Raw genomic sequence first — 22,318 nt, forward strand, 5'->3', positions numbered from 1 at the left:
GTAATGAATACCTCATGTCTGTTGCTCTGTGTTTTTTCCACTGATTCGCAATGTTGCAAATAATTCTTTTCAGATAAAGAAGGAGAAATAATGATGCAAATAACTGAGCAGAATGTAACTTACTACTTTCACTTGCAAATTATATACTGTTATATATATTAGTATTGTACTAATTATATATACTATTATAATGTAAGGTTGTGTTTTATTATATATTTATTTTTATTTGTGTCTTATTATTTATCTTATTATTGTTTCATTTATTTGTGTTTTATTATTTATTTTATTATTGTTTCATTTTATCTTCATCTTTGCTATCCCAGGTAATGTAGTTAGAGGCCAGTGGATGGTGACTACAGAGATAAAGACCAAAGATAATATTTGTGGTTTCTTGTGCATGAAATTCTTTAGATAGTATCGTAAAATTGAACTGATTGGAAAGATGGGCAAAGTTTAGGATAGATAGTTTGTGTTTGAAAGGGCTTAATGACTTTTAAACTTGTTAAAAGGATAGAAACTTTTTTTTTTAGAATGTTAGATGCAGATTTGAAGTCATCCTATAACTTGCTTTTTTTGTATTAGATGTGCCATTATCTGTGAAATTGGTACTTCTGGGTTTGCATTTTAAAATACAGTTTGAGGACTACTTTAATGTTTATATGGAGTAAAATCAAATTTGCAACAACCTTTGTGCATGTTTTCGTAATAATTTGGGTTTATTATAGATTCTGCAGCTGAGGATGTGTACCTTGTACATGGAATGCCCATTTTGGAGAGCATAAAAGGCTCAGGACACTTTCTTTGGTGCCACACAATTCCTTTTTTCTTTCTAATGGCTGCTTAAGACAACTTAAGTACAAGAATATTATTATAACATCGGACTTCTTGATAGCAGAAGATTGACAACTGTTACACAAGTGTAGAGTTCCCTAATAAATGAGAGATGATCAAAAATCATGGTAGTATCTCATAGCTGAAGTAGTGTGGGTAATTGCACAAGTGTTGCCATTTATACTGTCCATGCAAAACCTTAACTTCTAGCTGAATGTTTAAGAAATCATCCTTTCTAGGAAGTATTTCTAAACCTGGAGTCTCATTAGTGTTTTATCCCATGTCAGAACAGATAATTTGAAGACTTGTAATTAGAACATAGCATAGTACTCAAACATGAGCTGTTTAAATTCTGGCATTTCTCAGTTGATTTAACTTAGCCAGGTACTTTCTCTCTACTTTTAAAGAAAATACATTGAGTTATATGATGTTTAGCTTCTTAGAGGACCACATTGCTCCTTTTGCGTAATGTTAGCAGCACCTGAATCAAAGGTCATTAAACCTCAATTAAGATAGATGACAAAACTAGACTAAAAAGTAAATCAGATAAGGGGTTGCTGCAGTATTTGGAGAAGTTTGTCTAAAATTGGTATTAAAAGTAAGAGTCGAGATATATTTCAAGAGGCGTAACAGGTGAGCAAACTGTTGGGGCCTGTGGAAAGTTGAAGATCCTCATCACTTCATGGAGGTCACTGTAGCAGAAGTTCATATTATCTGGAGGAAAGTCCTAAAGTTTACCCTAAAAAGGGAGGTGGAGCATGTAATCTAACTTTTCCTCATTACATTGTGCTATTCTTTTTTTCTCCCCTGTCAGAGTAAGCTGTGTATGCTGAAAATGTGTTTAGATGAGGGGAATGGCAGAAGTAAGGATTTCTTAACCTTTTTTTCTGACCTGGTAACAAATTTTTAAATCAGTACTAGATTATCATGACTCTGCAGGCTTGGTGGGTAATACTGTGTCAGAGTCCTAGCGGCTTAGGATCAATCATGGCGGAATTCTCAAATTCTTTTTGGATGAACGTTGCTATAATTTCCACATCTAGCCACTAGGGGTTTTGTGGGGCAGTCATTTTTAGCATGATCAGAGGTTGTGGTATCCGAGTTCCTGAAGTTCTTAGAGAAGTACTATGGAATTTATGGATGAAAGAACGTGTTCTCTGACTTTGTAAAGTGCGAAATAGTCTAGTACAGGAGAGGAAGTCAGAAGTCCTCTAAAGTTTCAACATTTTCCCTGCAGGCTTGCTTGCTGGAGATGGTTCTTTCTCATATTTTGATGTAAGTCTCCAGATATTGAAGAACTTCTAACTTTCCGTGGATTATTTTCTTTCCTTAGATAGCTCTTATAACTGCATACATTGGAAAATAAAGATCAGTCCATCTTTGAACTGAAAATCACAGGTAAACACATGAATGTCTTTTAGGGATGGTAAAAATGAAAGTGTTGTTTTACAAAGGACTAAGTATAATTTTTTTTAAGAGAATCCTGTGGCAAGTTTTCTTAGATCGAAGAGGTATTTGCTGCCTTGTTGCCTTTGGCAGATGGTCTACATTCACTTTTTCCATGCTTTACAAGAATACAGAAGTAGCACAGTACATGCAAAGCTAGTGAGACCAGTCTGTTCTTATTTATGAAGTATTAGCTTTTCTTCATGCCACAACAAAACTGGAAAGAGGAGTCATATGGTTGTTACTTTACAACATGAATTAGTTTCTGTAGAGAATGACAAAATTGGCAGGGCTGCAAAGGTATGTGAACTACTCTGTCTTCATGTGGAGAGCCTTTAATTTTGATTAAGTAGCTCTTTAAAAGACCAACACCTTACCAAAAAAATGCCTGCCAAAAATGCAAACAGGGGTCTGTAAGTTTGCACTTCATTTGTGTCACTTATTATTTTTTCCCCCCATTATAGCTGTTGACTTCTGCACACGCGTACTTTATTACTTGCTTTATAAAGAAGAAACACAGGAAAGGGAGAAAAAAGCTTATGTGGAGTGGTGGTTTTATAAATAAGATTTTTCTTCTCTGTTTTCCAGATTCGATATTGCATAAACATGGGTGCATTTTTGGATAAACCAAAAACTGAGAAACATAATGCTCATGGTGCAGGGAATGGCTTGCGTTATGGCCTCAGCAGTATGCAGGGATGGAGAGTGGAAATGGAAGATGCTCACACAGCTGTTGTAGGTATTCCCCATGGCTTAGAGGACTGGTCCTTTTTTGCGGTCTATGATGGTCACGCAGGATCTCGTGTTGCAAATTATTGCTCCACGCACTTATTGGAACACATCACTAATAATGAAGATTTTAGGGCAACAGAAAAACCTGGATCTGCTCTTGAACCTTCAGTGGAAAATGTCAAGAGTGGAATCAGAACTGGCTTTTTGAAAATTGATGAGTATATGCGCAATTTCTCAGACCTCAGAAATGGGATGGACAGAAGTGGCTCAACAGCAGTGGGAGTTATGATTTCACCTGAGCATGTGTACTTTATCAATTGTGGTGATTCACGTGCTGTTCTCTATAGGAATGGACAAGTCTGTTTTTCAACACAGGATCACAAACCTTGCAACCCAAGGGAGAAGGAGCGAATCCAGAATGCAGGAGGCAGTGTAATGATTCAGCGTGTTAATGGTTCATTGGCAGTTTCTCGAGCTCTGGGGGACTATGACTACAAATGCGTTGACGGTAAAGGCCCTACAGAACAACTTGTTTCTCCAGAGCCTGAGGTTTGTGAAATTTTAAGGGCAGAAGAAGATGAGTTTATCATCTTGGCTTGTGATGGAATCTGGGATGTAATGAGCAATGAAGAGCTCTGTGAATTTGTTAAGTCTAGACTTGAAGTATCAGATGACCTGGAAAAAGTGTGCAATTGGGTAGTGGACACTTGTTTACATAAGGTATGTAACTGTTTTCTCCAAGCAGCTGTTCTAAAAAGATCTTCTGTTTAGATGGATACAGTGTTAACAGCAGTTCCTGGCCGACTCTTCTCCCTCTTCCTTCACTCAAACTTCTGTACCCATTTGACTATATATTCTTCAAGAAGAATGTACAGCCTTATCCTTTGTGCCTGGAGAGGTGATAGCAATTGCAAAAATAATTGCTGTAATTTTCTCAGATAACACCTGCATATAGTTCCAGCCATAAACTTTGTTTCTAAATACAATTTAAAAAAAAATAATAAATTCAGTGCAAGCTGTTTTGTAGGTTTTTTTGTTCTTTCAAGTTGGGCAGTATTTGTATCCTTTGCGTAAAACTAGCACTTGCACTATCTCCTCTTCAAGGTATTGTTTGTCTGTCATCTGAAGTGGTGTCCTCAGCTCATAGTTGTAGCTTAGATGGAGAAGCACTAGTTCTGCATCTGAGCTTGCTTGTACTCCTCAAATTCAGTTTGCTTGGAGCAACTACAGGTTGGTCTACAAATGTTTCATAGGTATACCATTTCCAGCATTCCCTGAAAAGTGCAACTCCTACTAGTGCAAATGGAGTTCCTTTGCTAAGTCACAGCCTAAACATGCAATTTTGAGGAAAATATTGAAATTCAGAATTCTAACACTAAAGGGTAAGTAACTTTTGGGCTGTATTACAACATATACCATACATTGTATGATTGGTTTAAACACTGTGGCTTTTCTGACCAGGCGCTTGACCAGCCTTGTTAAAGGATGGTCACTCTAGTATACTTTCAGTAAAACTGAGCCCTGACTTCGTGTTTATTTTATCAAGTCAGATCCTGGATCTCTGCAGTTTGTAACGATATTAGCATGTTGTCTTCTGTCTTCAGGATGTGAATGGTACCACATAATGTTAACTGCTGTAGAAGATGGGTGTCCCCGTATGCTTGGTATAAAAGGGAATGTGGAGTAACCCCTGAGTACTTTTGAAGGAGTTTATTCTAATGTCAGATTCCTACTTAATTTCTTCAGGAGAAGGAGTAGTTGTGATAGATGATTGTTCCTATGCGGTAGGTTGGGTTTACACAGAAACAATATGCGGTGACTAATGGCACTTAAATTTATTTTTTTTTAAGTTTAAGATCTTGATTTTTCTTGATTTCAAACCAGGAATTTAAATTATGGTTCTACTAGTTCTTCTTGTGACTTAGACACTGTGTTTTTAAATTTGGCTGTGGATTATAATTTTGAAAATTGAGGCAGGAAACTGGTATCAGAGCATACTAGTGAAGAAGTGTTATTAAAGTTAGTACCTGAAAAAGCTGTTGGCCGATGTTGCTGAGCACATGGTAGTCCATAAGATCAGCTTGGCCATACTAAATGGATTCATATTTTCACTTATTTTCTTCAAGTTGCTATGTATGACACGGGTATATTCTGATAAACAGATTTGTCGTGCATGTAATGTCTTGTGTGAATGCTCTGAAACAGAAATAAATTAGTAGCTGGAGCTAGCTATCCTAGTAGTCTAGGATAAGTATTCCGCATTTCATTCTGCAACATAAGTTGTGTTTTAACTTGGCTTAAGGTAACATTAAATGACTGCCTAATTTCTTACCCACTTTGTTGACATTAATTTTAAATGCTTGACATATAAATAAATCCATTAAATGTTTTGAACTTTAAGGCTAAAAATGTACAATAAAAATCAGTAAAATTACTTCTAGTTAGTAGTTTAGTTGTGAAACTTAGGTGTTCTTATTAATTGAAATACAGTTTTATTGCAAGGTTTCTTTTTTCACAGGTATATCCTTAGTACTGTATTTGGAACAAGTAATAATGTGACTAGAATAGAAAAATGAAAAATAAGGCTGAAGATCCTAACTCTTCTTTTTTTTCTTTGTCATATAGGGGAGTCGTGATAACATGAGTATTGTACTAGTTTGTTTTTCAAATGCTCCTAAGGTCTCAGATGAGGCGGTGAAAAAAGATGCCGAGTTGGATAAGTACTTGGAATCACGGGTTGAAGGTAAGAAATAGATTTTGTTAATTAGAAATGCTGACATAAGCTCCTTGAGTGTGAAAACAAAAACCCTGAAAGCCACGATGCCACTATATGTTGAGTCAAGTTCAGGCCTGGTTACAACTGTGAATTTTTGTGTGTCAGGAAAAATGTTTTAAGCCATGTAGTTTGTTTATCCTGGTATTCCACAAGCATTTCCTTAACTGTGAGCTTTAGGTTTTTACTTCTGTCTTTACAGGTCAAAGTGCAATCACTGACCTTGTAGAGTGTTATATTGGCTAAGTAAACTGTGATATTGTTAACATCTTCCTTAAAAATATTATTAAAAGGGATATTTGTGGTACTTGCTCCCTTTTTCTGTGAAAGTTTTTGACAGAAAGAAAAAGCTGTATTGGGTTTTTCATAAAGGGACAACTTACTAATCTGATTATCTAAGCTTTTTTTAACTGGTTCTGTTCAATACAGCTGTGAGGTATTTTTGACACCAACAACTTCTTTAAATGCACTTTTGTGAAAACATAAGAGTATAAATGATCAAAATAACTATGAATACAATCATCCCTTTGGATTCCGAATGCTTACCAAGTGTCTGTGTGTGTGTGTGAATAAAAAACATATAATCATCTAGAACCTTCATGGAGGACTAAACTTAATTCCTAACCAGTTTCATTTAGTCACTGATTTTATAACTCTACCCCAAAGGTTGAATGCAACTTCTTCCCTTAAGCAGAAACAGTGAAAGTTAGCTTGACTAAGATTGAAAGACTTGCCCTTGTATATTTATTGCATTTCTGCAGCATTCTTAATGTCAGAAAAGCTAACATTTGAAGCAAGCTTTCAAACTGTTGCTTCTAATTTAAGATCTTTTATCACTGGTTAAGGCTGTTCTAAGGTCTGACGACAGCTATATGTAGTGACCTCACAGTCTCTTCAATCTTCTCAATTGTTCTAGTAATCCAGGTACAGCTCAGTTTTGGTAGAATTGACTCAAGTTCAGGGATGATACTGAAAGTTTGCTTTTCATCATAACCTTGTTCTGATGCTGGCACAGGTTTTTGCAGAAGCAACCTAGGCATGAAAATAACTGAGTCCTTGGAACAGTTTGTCTTGCTGTTATAAAATGTTGCTAGGATAATACTGTGAAGGTTTTGAAAGGCTTGTTGTTAACGATTCTTTAAACTTCTGTAATCTCACCAGAAGAATACTGAAACAGTGTCACCCACTTACGGTGATGCAACTTATTAACCCATTTGTTGGAGCTATCGGTTATAGCAACAGTATTCGAGGAAGGAAAAGGTTTACTGAAGAGAAAGCTGGTTGAGATCACTTGTAGTCCTTCTTGACTTGTTTCAGGCCTGGGTGCAAGTTACTTACTAGGTGCAAGTTTAACTGTGCCTCATGAAGAGGTGGTCCCTTCATAGGTGGATAGTGAGTCATGTATCGTTTTTAGATGTATTTGTTCCAGGTGCTGAGACCAGTGGTTTAGCTTTATACTATGTATTTATACTATGTTATTACTGTCCTAATGGTACTTTTCTGTGTTCATATTAAAAATCGCTAAACAGTCCTGTAGACTGCCAATATTACAGAGTTCCATGAAAGTAATTTTAAATCTGGATGCCAAGGTGTAAACCACAGCTCTGGCCACTGACTGCCTGAGCTTGAGCATTTTGTATGAAAGGTGTGACTGACCAAATTTTCTCCACATGGATCCAGAAACTTTCCAGCCACCCAAGCATGGCGTGTATAATCTGTAGAGGTAAAATACTTAATTTCCTTTCTTGTGATTATTTGGTGAGAACTACTAATAGAGGACTCCAGCACTGTCACATGAGAGATAGATGCCACCTCTGTGTTTTGTTGTTGGTTTTGGTTTATTTGAATATCTGAGACACCCACTGGCTTTTTAAAATCCTGTAATGGATACTGAAAGGACTGATTGAATGTGCTTTTATTAGAAAGTAGTTTATATCCATAAGATGGATTACGTATAAATGAGAAGTAATCTGTACATCCAAGGAGATCAGGAATCTTCTGAGAATACAAAAATCCCACAACTAACCATTCATAACTTTTCTTAACACTAATTCAGTGTAAAATGCAACAGGGACATGGAGATGTACATGCTGCCACTGTAACCTGGTTGCTGTGGACAACTTCTAGTTTTGCCACTTCAGTATGAAAAATTTTGAAACTTACTTTAATGCTAGAAGTGATAGTGTAGATACTTTATGGTTTAATTTTTCATTTGTGTGTAACAAACCTTAATTTTTAAATATATATAGGAAGGCCGTGACACGAGTTCACATCTCTGAGTGCTCTGGCATTGTGTGTGGTGTCTTTCCCTCTTGTTTAAATGGCATCTAAATTGAAATGGCTTGCATATTTGTAGTTTCTGTTGAGATTAGAAAGAGCTAATGGTCACTTCAAAAGCTAACTCTAGGCACATTTCTCAGAACTTGGCCTACATCCCAGGCTTCCTCGATGACACTAGTTAAGATAAATACCTATTATCTTCCTATGTCAGACTAGAGTACAAGACCTGTTGTTAATAGGCTCTGGGAGAGAGCCGGGAGCCAGTTACCTTTACTGACAGCAGTCAGATGTGCATTAAGTGGCGACTGGTTAGTATTCCCAGGTTCTTGGTGGCTCCTCTCTCGATTAGCAAATAGGTGAAAAATGTATGGGTCTGCAATGTAATTTATTGCTTTCATAAATGAATGTTCAGAAGATTAACAGAAAAGCTGTCAAATAACCTCTGATCAGAAGGACTGAATTAACTGAGAATGACATAGGAAGCACTATTTGCTAGTAACAATGCAGCATAATTGAGTTACTACTTCTACTATCAAAATAACTTCTTAACAGAAATTTATTTCAGCTATATTGTCATATTTCACAAATACTACACACACAAAAAAACAAGTGGAGAGTTTGTAGTCTGAACTGTTGCAGAGCTGTTTTGAGTGTAACTCAAAATGATTGTTAAGCTTAAGTGTTCCTGAGAAATGAGTTGCTTCAAAGCTTGGACTTCTGTTGCTTCAGCTCTTGATTTTTTTTTTTTCCTTGCATTAGTTCCCTGTGTCTTTCTGTGTTCTGCTAATTGGACCAAGTGCAAGGCTTTTAAGTATTTAGCAAGGAATGAGAGTATATTTGAGGAAATTCTGTCAAGAAGTGGAGAAAATAAAGCAAACACTTCAGAAGAACTTGAAATATTTACCTGTTTTCTAACAAATTTTTGCGTTCATAATAAATTCCATGAAATTGTCATTTTGACACAGTTTCCTTAACTTTAAGTTGTTGGACTGCAATTCTTACCTTAAATTTTTGCCTTGAGTATTATTAGTTCAGAAGTGATACAGAGAAGCTTTAAGAAAATGTTTCAAAGCATTAAGCAGCATGGGGAGAATTGTTCGGAAAGGTGGTGTTTTTTTTTTTAAAAAAGTAGTCTCGATTTTACAGGTTTAAGTAGTGAGCAGAAATACTTTTCAAGAAAAAAAGCGGAGGTGGGCAGACAGTATGATTTCAAGTGCTGGAGTAGTAAGGAAAAGTTTTGGAAGGTGGAAACATCTTTTTGATCAGGAAAGGACAACTGCCATAATCAGTTTTGCATTCATCTTTAGACTAAGGGTAGTCTGGAAAAGAGTACCTAGAAGAGCTGTGCCTTGAAAGGTTTAAACTGCTTTTAATTCTGAAAACTTAAAGCCTGGTAGATAAGTTGTAATGTTAATAATCTGGGTTTGATCATCTCTTCTAGTTATTTTCAAGAGACAGAAGTTGTATTTCTAAAGAAACTTTAACTTTACATGTATTCTAAATATAGTTTACACCTTAGGATAGTCATCTTCAGGGCAGCATATTTGTTATAATTTATTTGTAGTTTCTGATGTGTAAGTCCAAGAACCTATGTTCAGTTACAGTAAGTGATTGTATATAGTGAGAATCTGTAACAAATTTGCTAGTGTTTAAAATACCAGACTACATGATGACTGTTCCTTTCAAAAGGCAAATAATGGACTTTGTTCATGTTAAATTATCGTGTGCAACTGTGTTTATAAGTTAAGGAATTAACAGCTCACAAGTTATGTGCAGTTGGTTGATAGCCAATAACAATGTTATTTATATGTGTAGTAAAACTTCCTGAAAAAAATCAGCTTCTCTTAGAACTAATAAGTTGCAAAGATGGAGAGGTCAAAAGTAGAATCTAGGAGTTCTCTTAGATACTCTTGTCTTTCAGTAAGTGGCTAACTTAAATCAAGGCAACATTGGCACTTAGTATAAAATCCTTTGGGACTTCCTGAGGCAATTTTAGTTTCATCAGTGGTATTCTCAATGAATGTAGAATGTTCAATATGGAATTTTTTCCTGTTCTCTTGTGGACCTTAAATTTCAAGTTGACTCAACTAACCCATCAAACCTTTCAGACAACAGGGTTTTTTTTCATTGCTATACTTGGGCATTTTAAGCTCTGGTTTGGAGAGAAAGGCATTGTTTGAGGCAATGGTTTGTTATTAAAAAAAAAAAAAATCTGTGTCAAAAAGCAGTTTAATACTTACACATGTAACATTTGTAGTCTGTCTTTGCACATTCCTAAGTAGAATGTTGGGATCCTATGTATTTGTACAATGAATTGAGTTAGTGGTTCCATAAGATCTTTCCAGAGTTATTAAAACGAGAGAATTATTGTTTTAATACTAAAACAGAGTTTTTGTTTTAACAGAATTGTTAAAAAACTGAACTCAGCAAGCGATAACTTACAGAGGAAGAACTGTGTACCAAAGCTCTTTTGCTAGTTTGGGTCTTGAGGTTGACAGAATGTGTATAGCTGCATTCCAAAGCTGCCCATTCAAGAGTATTCTGAAATACTTACGAGGTTGTAGTCAGTAGCTTGTGATTCAGTCATTTATGATGGTGAGCACAGCCATGCTTCTGTTTTGAGTCACTTAACTAGTTAATTTCCAGAGTAATGCAAGTGTTGGACAATAGTTAAGTTATGCTAGGTGAGTCTTTTCTTACTACTGCTTTCAAATGCTACTTTCTGTTCTTTGTTTTTTAGAAGTAGTTCGGTCTCAGGAAGAGAAAACTAGGCACAGAAGTAAATTCTCTGATAGGTTTTGGCTTATTTCAAAAGGTGTATCAGACATGCAGTTAAAAAAAAAACAAACAACAAACAACCAAACAAACAAAACAAAAAAACCCCCACACACTAACACCCTAAATCATAAATACGGGCATGTGTTCTATGTAGTCTTAAAGAGTCGTAACTAATAGATGAATACTCAGTTAATACAGTGAGTTGGTTGATACATTTTACGTATATGGAATATACACTGTATATAAAACTGATTTGTCATAATCTTATCATAATAGCTGGAAATCAAAGGAGATGCTGGAACATAGAAAACTTGTAACGCTGCCTGGTTAGGGACTGGCATTATATAAAATGGGAATAAAATTTTGTCTGAATTTTCAAAATGCTTATTTCTAAGTGTTAGGCCTTTAGTGAAAAGAATTTTAGGAGTAAAGTAGTAGACTTCATAGCGGATTTTCATGGATTTTCATATATGTTAATATCAGGAAATGATTCTTTAAGTGTCTGAGTTACATTAGCAATGCAGATATAAAAGTTTCTACAATAGTGTGTTACACATTCAGGGAAAAAAATTAATTGCAGGGTTATTCTTAACATCATCGACATGAAGGGGAAAACCTTGTAAATGTCTATAAATTTGTTTCTGAAAACATTTGGTTTCTTTCTCTAGTGGCCTTTGTCAGAACAAATCCACAGTGTGTATCTGTTAAGCGATGTGTAAGGAAAAAAGGTCATGCTTGGTCATTTGCTTTATTCTCGGATTTTCTATTAGGAAGCTTTTTTGAAGAGAGGGAACATGTTCTGGATGAAATTATTCATTCTAATATCGGGAAAAGAAAAAAAGAAATGGTCAGATCCACCAGAATTCCTGATTTGGCACCTTCTAGAAATGGAGAGAAGATGCTCGTTGTTTAGTTCAGCACTCCCTGAGAAGTGGTTGTACAGTATAAAGTAAAAGTTTCCAGTACCAAGAAATATACAGCAATCCTTAGTTGTGTTTGCTTTACTTCCCTCTTAAGAAGATATAAAACTCTTATGCTTGCATTAATATTTAGTAATTGCATACTTCTGTAGACTTTCCTACTAATTCTGTCTGTTTGCCTACTGTTAGTATGTACAGAGCCAGATGTGTTCTTTGTATAAAAAGCAGTATATGCATAAGACACACTTCCTATCAGATGTGACTTAGTAAAATTATATTACAGTGGTACTAGCTACTTCTAACTGGGAAGAACTGCACAAAAAGATGCAATGTGTAAGAGGACTTGTGGCTGATTTGTGTGAATGTGTATTGAAGAAGTGATTGAGATTCAAGCATACATATTCAGCTGTCATTTCCTTTTCTAGCCATGATTCATTCTTAATGGGTGGATGTATGATAATATACATAAAGTTTCATAGAAGAATGCTTAATCACTTCTAGTAGTAGTATATCTAGCTTATTTGTGGCAGAGATTGTATGGTGCTGCCTTAAAATTGGGCCTTAGAAGCATAGTGCCTTATCTGTTACAGAGTAGTAAAACTATTCTAGAAGTAGATTTGCTTTTGGAGGGCTTTCCTACGGATCCCTGATACCTTGCAGGCACTTTGTTGTTTTTAGTAGTCCTGAAAGATGCCTGCATATCAGTTGCTTTCTAGATAGGTGATAGACATCAAGACATGTTTAAACACCAGGAAACTTGGGATGCGGTGTTTAAAGTAGGTAAATGATGTGCTTTTCTACTAATTTCAGCAACTCAAATTGTAGCTGCTTCTGGCTTTAGTTGAAGGTTCCAAATCAGGCATCCAGAATATAATCAATTGATTGTAAGAAATTCGATTTATCTTTGGATAGTAGCCAAGATAAAGACTGACTGAAGTTTTTTTTGGATTATATTTGAGGGGATTCATTCTTAATTCTATTTTGTGGCTCAAACAAAGAATTTTTATCTAGAATGATGTCTACAGGAAATGGCACTCCATTCCTTTAATTCAGTTGTTTTTTCAGAAAAAAGTCTGTCTTAAAAATGCGGCACATGCATACAACTACAGTTTGTAGGTAACTTGGTGAACCTTTCTGCCATGGTAGTAGCTGAATGACTGGAAGCTGGTAGTGTTATGCCCGTGTGAATCTATATGCAGCTATTACACATTCTCCTTACAGCAGCTTTGATCAATAAGAACATAAGAATATATACTTCAGTTTAGACAGTTCTTCTGCAAGTCAGAAGAACGTACGAGTAGTGGACTTGTGTGATACTTCCGCTTTGAAAATGGAATACCGTATTATTAATTATTTGTCATCAGCTATATATTCTGGTTTGGCCACTTGAGTGATGATGGACCATTATATTTGCCTCTATTGCATGGTGGTCTTAATGTTTATGCACTGGCAATTCAGACCTTGGAGAATTCAAGGTATTACTCACAATGAAGTATGACTGAATTCCCGGGAAACATTGGTGTTATGGCATGTAACTTCTGAGTATGTGTTGCAAAGCAATGAGAAGGTAACTGAAACAGACTCCCAGCTGTCCTCTTGGAAAGAGAACAGGCTGCTGTTTCCAGGATATTTCATCCAGTTCATGGTATGCTTCTGAGTTTCTCTGAGAGAATAGCTAGAAACATACTGGGAAGGCAGGCTATGGATTTGAATAGCTCTGTTCCACCTTGCAAAGACTGTTACCTAAAATGTAAAGAATGTTTTCCTGGTTACATGTGACTTTTTCATAATGTCTCTATTAAAAAGTAATAGTGTCTTGTATTTTAGTGTCTTAAGGAATGGGTGGTATTAATTCAGTAATCTAAGGACTTCTTCTGTTTTTAAATTAGAAATTATGGAAAAATCGGGTGAAGAAGGAATGCCTGATCTTGCTCATGTTATTCGTATTTTAACTGCGGAGAATATCCCTAATTTACCACCAGGAGGTGGTTTAGCTGGCAAGTGAGTACAGTACTGTAATTTCTTGAACTATTTAGTTCACTGAAACTTACTTTTATTCTTATTGTAACAGCTATAGTCAATTTAAAGAAAAAAGTTGTGGTTTACATTTTTAAGCTAGTTTACCTTTTGCACTACATAAACATTTGTATGGTTGTTCCCATTTCAGAAATGGTAAGGGGAAACAGATTGGTGATATTCTGGGACATAACATATTAGTTTACTATTTCCATATGGCCATTTCAAAAAAATATTCTTGGCTTTTTACTGTTTTACATCTCTGAAGAACTATCAATAATGTAATTGGAATATCAAAATACACGCTCAATTTTCCTGTTGTCATATTCCCGCCACCACCAAGTGTCCATTATAAGTTTGGGTCAATGCTTGTTTGCTCAGCAGACATTCTCAGAAGACAGGCATTTTTCTTTGTTTAGTTTTAAACTGCATGTTAGATAAGAAAGAATAACGAACTAGGATAAGCATGTTAAAACTTAATTGGAGTAAACATTCAGAAATGACACAGGTTTTCTGGGGAGGGTAATGGTGATGTCCTAACAACCTATAATTTAAGGATTTTAATGAACAGAATTTAGGATTGCATAAACAATTGTTAATCTAGAATTCCCCAAAGGATGGGACCCATTATTGCTCCCTGGCATAGGTCATGTTGCTTCTGGAATCTTTATATTTTTCAAAATATGAATCCTGCCCTCTGAGCATTTGTATATACATCTATTTATACTGACTGTACTTACTAATTAATGAGCACTGTTTGCCATGATTATTTTTTATAGCCTTGAAAGTACCTGTACATTCTGGGCCTTTTTCTCCACTTGTGTGCATTCCAGGCATTCAGAGAAGTTGCAGTGTGCCTATTCTGCTTAGTGCCTCCCAACTGCTGAATGAGTTGCTGTGTTTTGTTGGTTTGCTCATGAATAACTGCATCATGTACTGCTTCATTATTCTGGAACCTTTGCATATAAATTCTACTTTAATTTGCTAGGACCCAGGTTACATTTTTAATGGGTTTAAATTCACCTTTTCTCTCCATTTTGACTTGAAGTCCTGCATTACAGAAAACTGACTTCAGGAGGTACACCTGCAGCTGCTTTAAAGAGAATGTCATACAGTATTGAGTAACTTTTTCTTGGCCTTCAAATTTAGGACCAAGACAGGCAGTGATGTATTTTGTTAACTTTACTTGCAGGATTGAGCTCCTGAATGGAAGTTTTTAAAAAGTACAACTACACAACCCAAAATCACATACTGTGTAACTTAAAACTTTTGTCGTAACAAGAGAATATTCTTTGTTTTGGGATCCTTATCCTGTGATGTTATCAGGAAACGAAGAATTCACACTCTGTCGTTCTGTTTGAACTCAAAGACCTGGCTCAAACAGGTTGCAGAAAGAGCTTGTCTTGTGGCTGACATCCTTGGTTTTAGCACCAGTTATAGTTGCTCCTGGCTTTTAGTATGCCTGAGCTGGAGAAATGCAATGCAATGTTACCTTGACTAGAAAATGTTTGCAAACCTTAAGAAGATCTGAGGTAGCTCCACTTCTACTGGCACTGTACATTCCTTCCAGCTTCTCACTTGTACAGAAGCTCGTACTAGCTCATTATTTGAGAAGATCTAAAGGTGTCAACTCTGCCATGGTTGCTTTATGGTGATGTGGTATCCTTTAAAATCTTACTCTTCAAAGACGGGCTTCTGGCTTGACTTGGATTCCCATATAACTTCAAATGCTGCCAAAAGAATGGTCATTTGCTGCTGAAGAACACAAAAGTTCTGAGCCGCTTTGTCACTTGGAGGTTAGTACTTCCACTCAAAATATTGCTCCTGAATTTTCCCTTCGAAGGCAAGTACAAAGAAATATGCTGTTCAAAGAAAGAAAAGTGAATTGCAAGGATGGGAAAATTCCTAAAGGCTTGAGTTTTAAGTTTGATTTATACCCTCTGTAATGGCTATCTGCTGCTTCTATGGCAGCCTTGCTTGGACTGTACATGTTTTCTGTTACATTGTTGTGAGGTACAATTGCTCTCTGTGGTACAGACATTTGGTCAGAATTGTGCCATTTCGCATGGACCTAAACGGAGAGAACCCCTTCCTGTATCATCTGCGTAAAGATTCAGTTACTTTTCTCTAAACAAGTCTTCCATCAGTGCTGATGCTCATCCAATGCTAGCTTGGCCATACAACCCTTCCAGAATTCTTAAAACGCTGGCTTTAATGGATGTGCCCTTGGAGAAGTTGTGTTCTTCAGTGTTGTTCTTTCATATCAGACATTATTTTTGAAAGTACCATTATCAATTTCATTCTGAACTTTTCTCCTGGAGCAGACACAGCCCAAAACCTTTGTGTATAAACAAGCACAAATTGCATATACACTAGTGTCTTGAGGCTTCAAGTTCTCAGGTGTATCTCTTGTGCCTGCCTTCTGCTTGTCTTGATGTGGTGTGTCTAGGTAAATGCTGATTTCATTACTGACATATATAGCCTCTGAACACATGATAGCATGGTGTGTTCACATTGTAGCATATGGTTTATTTTGACCTTGTTCTGGATGCATCCGATACAGAACTTCATCCTCAAAGAGACAGCAAACTGACAGCCAATTCTGTGAAAGACTAAAAGATTTAATTGACTACTTTTTTCAGTGTTGTAGCTTAGTGGTTATCCTGAGATTTGATGCACTGACCCTTGCATTCACTGGTCTGCAAACTGTCTCCCAGAGTTCTGAGTAATTTAGTAAGTACTGTTGTAAATTCTGGGTCATGACTGGAAAAACATCTCGTGTCCAGCACCAGAATATATTGAGATAATCTGATATATTGCTTTGTCTCAGAAGTAGACATACTTGCAGTGTTCCATTCAAAAACCAAACTCTTCTGTTTCGAATGCGCTTTTACTTCCATGGTGTGAACATAAAAACCTCGTCATGCTAGAATCAGACCAAGGATCATTCTAGCTCTGTGTCCTCTCCACAGGATAGCTGAAAGTAGAAGCCTAGGGAAGAATATACAACCAGGAAAACATTTAAAATACTTCCCCATCATTATTATTTTGGCTTTCAGCTTCATACAGCTGAGGTGCTTCCTGATCTTGAGGTAGTTTATTTACTTAGTGATGGAAGAGAAATTCTAAGTCAAGGTAAACAGTTCAGAAGGAGCCTCATCAAACTTTTAGCATCATCAGTTTTCTGGGGCAGAAATTTCTGTTGCGTCAAGAGCCATCACTGTGTCTTTTTGAGACATTTGCTGCTGTCTTCATTTGATGCCCTTGTGCTCTTTGTTTGGAAGAGTCAATAGTCAGTTATGTGTATTCTGTAAGACGTCATTTTTATACATCTTGGCTGCTTCCAGACTTGAGAGTCTTAGTTCATATAGCAGTTCTTCTTTGTTGAAGCTGTCAATAACTTTGATCATATTTATTATACTTGTCTGAATGTTTCCTAGTTCTTACTATGATTCAAAGATGTAGGGACATAACCTTTTTCCTCTCAGAAGTCTGGTTATACTTTGGGTTTGGGTTTTTTTGAGAAGTTTTCTGTACTTATTTTTGCCTGCCTGTGAAGGTGTGGCCTTATATGGCACTTCCAGAAAAAAGTCTAGTAGCGTTGGCTTTAATTTCTACAGTGTGAGTAGTCCATAGAAAATGCATCTAGGAGGTTGTATACTCTGGGCACCACGCTTGAAAAGTTCGTAGGCGAGTAGTAATGTGTGTATATATAATAAAAATGGGGAAACCTGCAATTGTCTTCAAATTCCATATGCAGAAATAAGGCGAGAAAACCAGCAAACTCAAAGCATTTTGTTACAGTAAGCAAAATGTAGATTTAAATGTTACTCTTGGCAAAATACAGTTGGAACTTCTAAAGTTGTAAAGGGGTAGACCATGGGGAGGGTAAGGTAAGAAAATGTTTGCCTTGCTTAGTAAATCCAGGATTTGTAAAGACTGCTAAATCCCCAAACATCACCTTGAAAGTGAGTAAAGACACTTGAGAGTGGGCTTCATCTTTAAGAGGCAGGTTAAAGGCAAAATATCTTAAACACTTTCAAATTATTACTGTGCTCAAACTTTTTAACTTCTAGGTGTTTTGAAGTCCTTTGTTGTGCTTAATTATTCTAAAACTTCTCTTTTTAGGCGTAATATTATTGAAGCTGTGTATAGTAGGCTGAATCCACACAGAGAGAGCGAGGGGGTAAGTTCCTATTTTGATTGTTACACCTCTTTGTTAATGAGAACATCAAAGTAGTGTCATACGTTAAGCAAAAGTGTACATCACTACCAATAAAATACTATAAACACAAAAGATGTATTGTAGCATACAGTTCATTTTGACCTTGTTTTGGATAGATCTGATATAGAACTTCATCCTCAGAAAGACAGCAAGCTGACACCCAATTCTGAAAGACTTTTTAAACATTTAATTGACTGCTGTTTTTTCAGTCAAACCTGTGAGGCAACAGTGCAGGGTTTTTTCTAAATTGTTGTTGTCAAAAATTATGGTCAGCATATTTGTTACTTAACTAGCTACTATGTCTACTGTCCAGAAATCTAGTAGAAGAGGGGGCAGACACTTCTTACTGTCTTCTGCAAGTGTGGAAGACCTTGGTACACTGAATATAAAAGATAACGAGACTAATATTGACTGCAATTTTAGAGTTTACACTATCTTTAAATATCCTACATGCAATGGTCTAAGGAAGGTGTGATTTTTGTCTACTTCAGTTCTGACTTCTAAAATGGCTTGCATTGGTCTGCCCAGTTCCTAGTAAGCTGAGTTTTAAATAGCATGTTGAAATATGATTTACTGTAACTTTTAACCTGATTATTAGGTGGTTCTTAGTATAAAGAGTAATATCTGGTGTTCATACCAGTTGCGATTAAATTTGTTTTAAAAAAACTTTGGAAGACTGAAGAACTGATAAGCAACACTTTTTGTACACATGTCGTTTCCTGTACTGTTTATGTGAACTAATCTGTGAAGGTACCATTCATCTTTTACTAAATGGTTTGTTGTATTTTTTCTTCTTCTGAGAGGGCTACAAGGTCCTCAGTTGGGTAGTCATTACCGTGAATGGTGTTGAGAAGATGTCAACTTTTGTTTTAAAGACTTCTAAATGATCAGTTGTGTGCCTTGAGATAGTGACTATGCAGTCTCACCACAACTATTACTGGGTTTTTCTGGGTTTTTCACAGTCATCTTCTCTTGGCTACCCATATTTGGTTTATTGTTTTAAGTTAGAAAGCTTGTATAGGTGGAAGGGGCCAGTATTCTGTTAGATATTTCTTCCCTATTTGTACCTTAACTTTTTATTTTTTAGGTTTTGTTCCTTTTTTTTAGTTTGAAAGTAATAGAGTATGTATCTTTCATTTAACTTACAACAAATTGTTTACCAGTACCCCAAAAAAGCTAGACAAAATTTTTCCTCTTTTCAGCTTCTTTAGTCCTTCAGCAAACTCTGCAGCTCTATCAGCCTGCTACTACTTTTCATATTTAGCCATAGTTCTGTTCCTGCTTTTGGGGTAAAGTTATTTGTGCAAGTGGTTTGTTTCAAGATTATGGCATAGGTTTTACAAATTGCTGGGTTTTTTACAAAAAAAAAGCTTCTCTAATGGTAACTTTCTAGAAATATCATATGCCATAGTTGCATTTATGATGCATGCTTTCTAAGTCCAGATTGACTTTCGGATAGCCATGCAAGCTTGCTGAAAGTCCTAACATACAGTACAGCATCCTTTGGTGTATGGGCTACTTCCAGGAAATTTTTGTTTATAATCTATAATAATTTAATAAAATGAGGTAACTGAACTAAATATGCAAGTTACTCATCAAAGAATATAGCTTTAACCCTATTACCTTTATTAGCTTTGACCTTTATTGCCATTAGAATCCACGGATAGTTGTTTTGAGTCCTTTTAGTTTGGCTTCTTTAATATGACATGTCAGCAGTAGACTCCAGTCTACTTTGTAAACTCTGCTTTCTGTTGGTATTTAGTGCAAATCTCGATAATGATTTGGATGGTGTGTGTTAAATACACTGGAATAAATTTTAGTTTGATCTTGTGGTCAGATGCCATTTCAGTCAGTATCTTTTCTTCTTTCCATCCTAAGTGATTCTGACCCAGAGCAGATTGGGGAGGACGTGCCACTGGGTGAAGGATGCAATTCCTGTTTGCAGTTTCCCAGCAAGTGGGAATTGTTATCTTACTGTCGTGAAGTGGATGAGTTTAGTGGGCCTTATCTCTGAGGTGATGAAAACAGGAATTCCTTGCTACTTAGTCGATTCCAGGTATATATGTGGTGATCTTAGTCTTTTGAACTGAATACTGTAGTGCATGGCAGGGGGTAAAAGGGAAGGAAGCTGTTTAGTTACTCAACATCAGACAATGTCTACACACTCTGATAATGTTGCTGCACATTTCACATTTAAACAGGAAGCAAAGGTAGGAGGGAAACATGCAGTACATCCCAATGATGACATCCAAGTGAGACGGAAATCTAACTAGTAATGCCTCTGTTATAAACTAGTATGAAACAAGAGTGCATCCTCATACTAAAAAATATGAGCTGCAGACACAGATGCTGAGTCTGCAGAGCACAAAGGTGCACTGACTTGCACGTGAGGATCTTTTCTTGTGTGTGGATAAGGGTACATGTGTCTGTCAGAGCATGGGCGTAGTGCAGAATACTTTTGTTGCTAACTGGAAAGTCTGCCTGTGGCAGTCATCTTGATCTGGTGATTTTATGTAAGGCTAGAACCATTTTTTACCTTGACAAAATAATAATGTAATTAATTGCTAAAATACTAATGCACATGAGCAAAATTTTCTAAAAACCCACAAAAACAAATCCCACAGAACCAACAACCCAAATCAGCCATATTAACTTTTGCAATTGAGAATACGACTTCCTTCTAAACACTATACTTTTCAGCATTCAACAGTTTAAACTAGATACCCTGAGTTACTGTGAACGGGATCATAATAGCTTTGCAAATAGGTTCTTAAAGTATAGAAATCAAAACCAAGGTGGTATCTTTCTCTAGATTAGCTTTGGTTTTAGGCAGTGCTGTAAAGATTTCAGGCAGTGTTGTGCTTAGAATTTTTTTTTTGTTGTCCAAGCTAGTGATTGTAGAATACCTTCCTCCAATTCTTCACATGTGCATTTTCTAAGACACTTTAACATATAGCCTAAATAAGCAAATTCTGTGTAGAGTGAGAGACTGAAAACTGAAAGAATCCTTGCTACAGCAGTGTTCAGAGATCTCTAGTATGGCTGTAGGGTATAGCAGCCATAAGGCTGTTTTTTTTTTTCTTTTAGGCATCTCAGCAAAGTACAAGTATTTCATAAATCTAGGGCTAGAGAAAGCCCTGCACAGGGCTCACAAAGAGCTACTTTGCCAGTGTTTCAGCAGAGGGATTTCTGCTATAAATGTGGTGGCTTGTACCCTTGCAAGTGCAAGTGAAATCATAAAAATCTGTTACATATTGATTGCTTTCAGGTCTTGGAAGGGAATTTCAAAGAACTTCTTCATAGCTAAATAATTGTTACCGCTGTAATGTTACAATACCACTGAGGAGTTATTCTGGTTAACATGTTAAAGTATTATTCTTTCTCTAATGACTCTACTGTGACCATTTTTTTTACATGCTCGCAAGACTAGGAGGCTACTATCCAGTTAGGCTACTTGGGTGTATATGTATCTTTAAACAAAAGGAACAATGCTAAAATTACAGTGGCTGTGTTAATAGTTTCAGTGACGTTTCTTTAAACCTGTGTTTGAGTATCTTGTTTGAAATGGATCATATTTCTCTCTTCCTTTTACTAATACTGCATTCTGGCACTTTGCCAAATCAAATCATATGCCATTAAGGGCTGCTAGATATTACTTAAAAAATGTAGACGGTCAAAATTCTTACACCCTTAAGCATTATAAGTCCTGTCCCTAATACGTAGCAGCCCTTTTTGTATACATAATTTAACAGAGCAGAACTTGTGTAAAAAAAAAAAAGTTTTCAAATGTTCATGTTAAATTTAGTTAGCAAAAATTTATTCTTGTTTTTATGGTCAGTAAGCACTAAGTTGAATTAGAACATGAAGGAAGACAAATGGTAACTTGCACAATAATCATAGTTTTCAGGGACCTGTTCTAGCCACACCGTTAGAGAGAAATCTGTGTTATAGTGTGTATATACAGTGTATATAAAAGAGGCAATTTCTGTCCTACTGTTGTCTGTGAGGCTTCTTGTCTGCTAGCACTGAGGGAGACGAGGGAAGCGCAAAGTAGCCCAGCATCAAACAGGGTGCAAAGCAGGATGCAAGTGTGAATATCAAACACTAACAGCACCGTTACTTCGATTCCCACTAGCATTTGAATTGTTTAGAAGCCTCAAGGCTGCTATTATATTGCTTATTGCTTTTACTCTGCAGTGTTGCATGGGAGCAAAAATATTCACTTCACTCTGCCAAAAGAATTTTTAAAGATCTGAATATTGTGAAATGTGGAGATGCAGGGTGTATGTTTGCTAATGTCAACCTCATAGCAAAACT

General features: G+C 36.3%; 1 protein-coding gene across 2 annotated transcripts in view; it reads left to right on the plus strand.

Moving 5' to 3' along the window:
• The window catches only part of PPM1B (protein phosphatase, Mg2+/Mn2+ dependent, 1B), a 36,226-nt gene that overhangs the window by 8,590 nt on the left and 5,318 nt on the right, over positions 1 to 22,318 (plus strand). For both annotated transcript variants that reach the window (XM_010288571.1, XM_010288570.1), the window contains 4 exons: positions 2,866 to 3,729; positions 5,635 to 5,752; positions 13,650 to 13,761; positions 17,905 to 17,962. In XM_010288571.1, the coding sequence (XP_010286873.1) occupies positions 2,884 to 3,729; positions 5,635 to 5,752; positions 13,650 to 13,761; positions 17,905 to 17,962 (1,134 nt within the window). In that variant the 5' untranslated portion in view covers positions 2,866 to 2,883. The remainder of the gene's footprint in view (positions 1 to 2,865; positions 3,730 to 5,634; positions 5,753 to 13,649; positions 13,762 to 17,904; positions 17,963 to 22,318) is intronic.

This window comes from Phaethon lepturus, unplaced genomic scaffold (genome assembly GCF_000687285.1).
Source record: "Phaethon lepturus isolate BGI_N335 unplaced genomic scaffold, ASM68728v1 scaffold9326, whole genome shotgun sequence".
NCBI lineage: Eukaryota > Metazoa > Chordata > Aves > Phaethontiformes > Phaethontidae > Phaethon > Phaethon lepturus.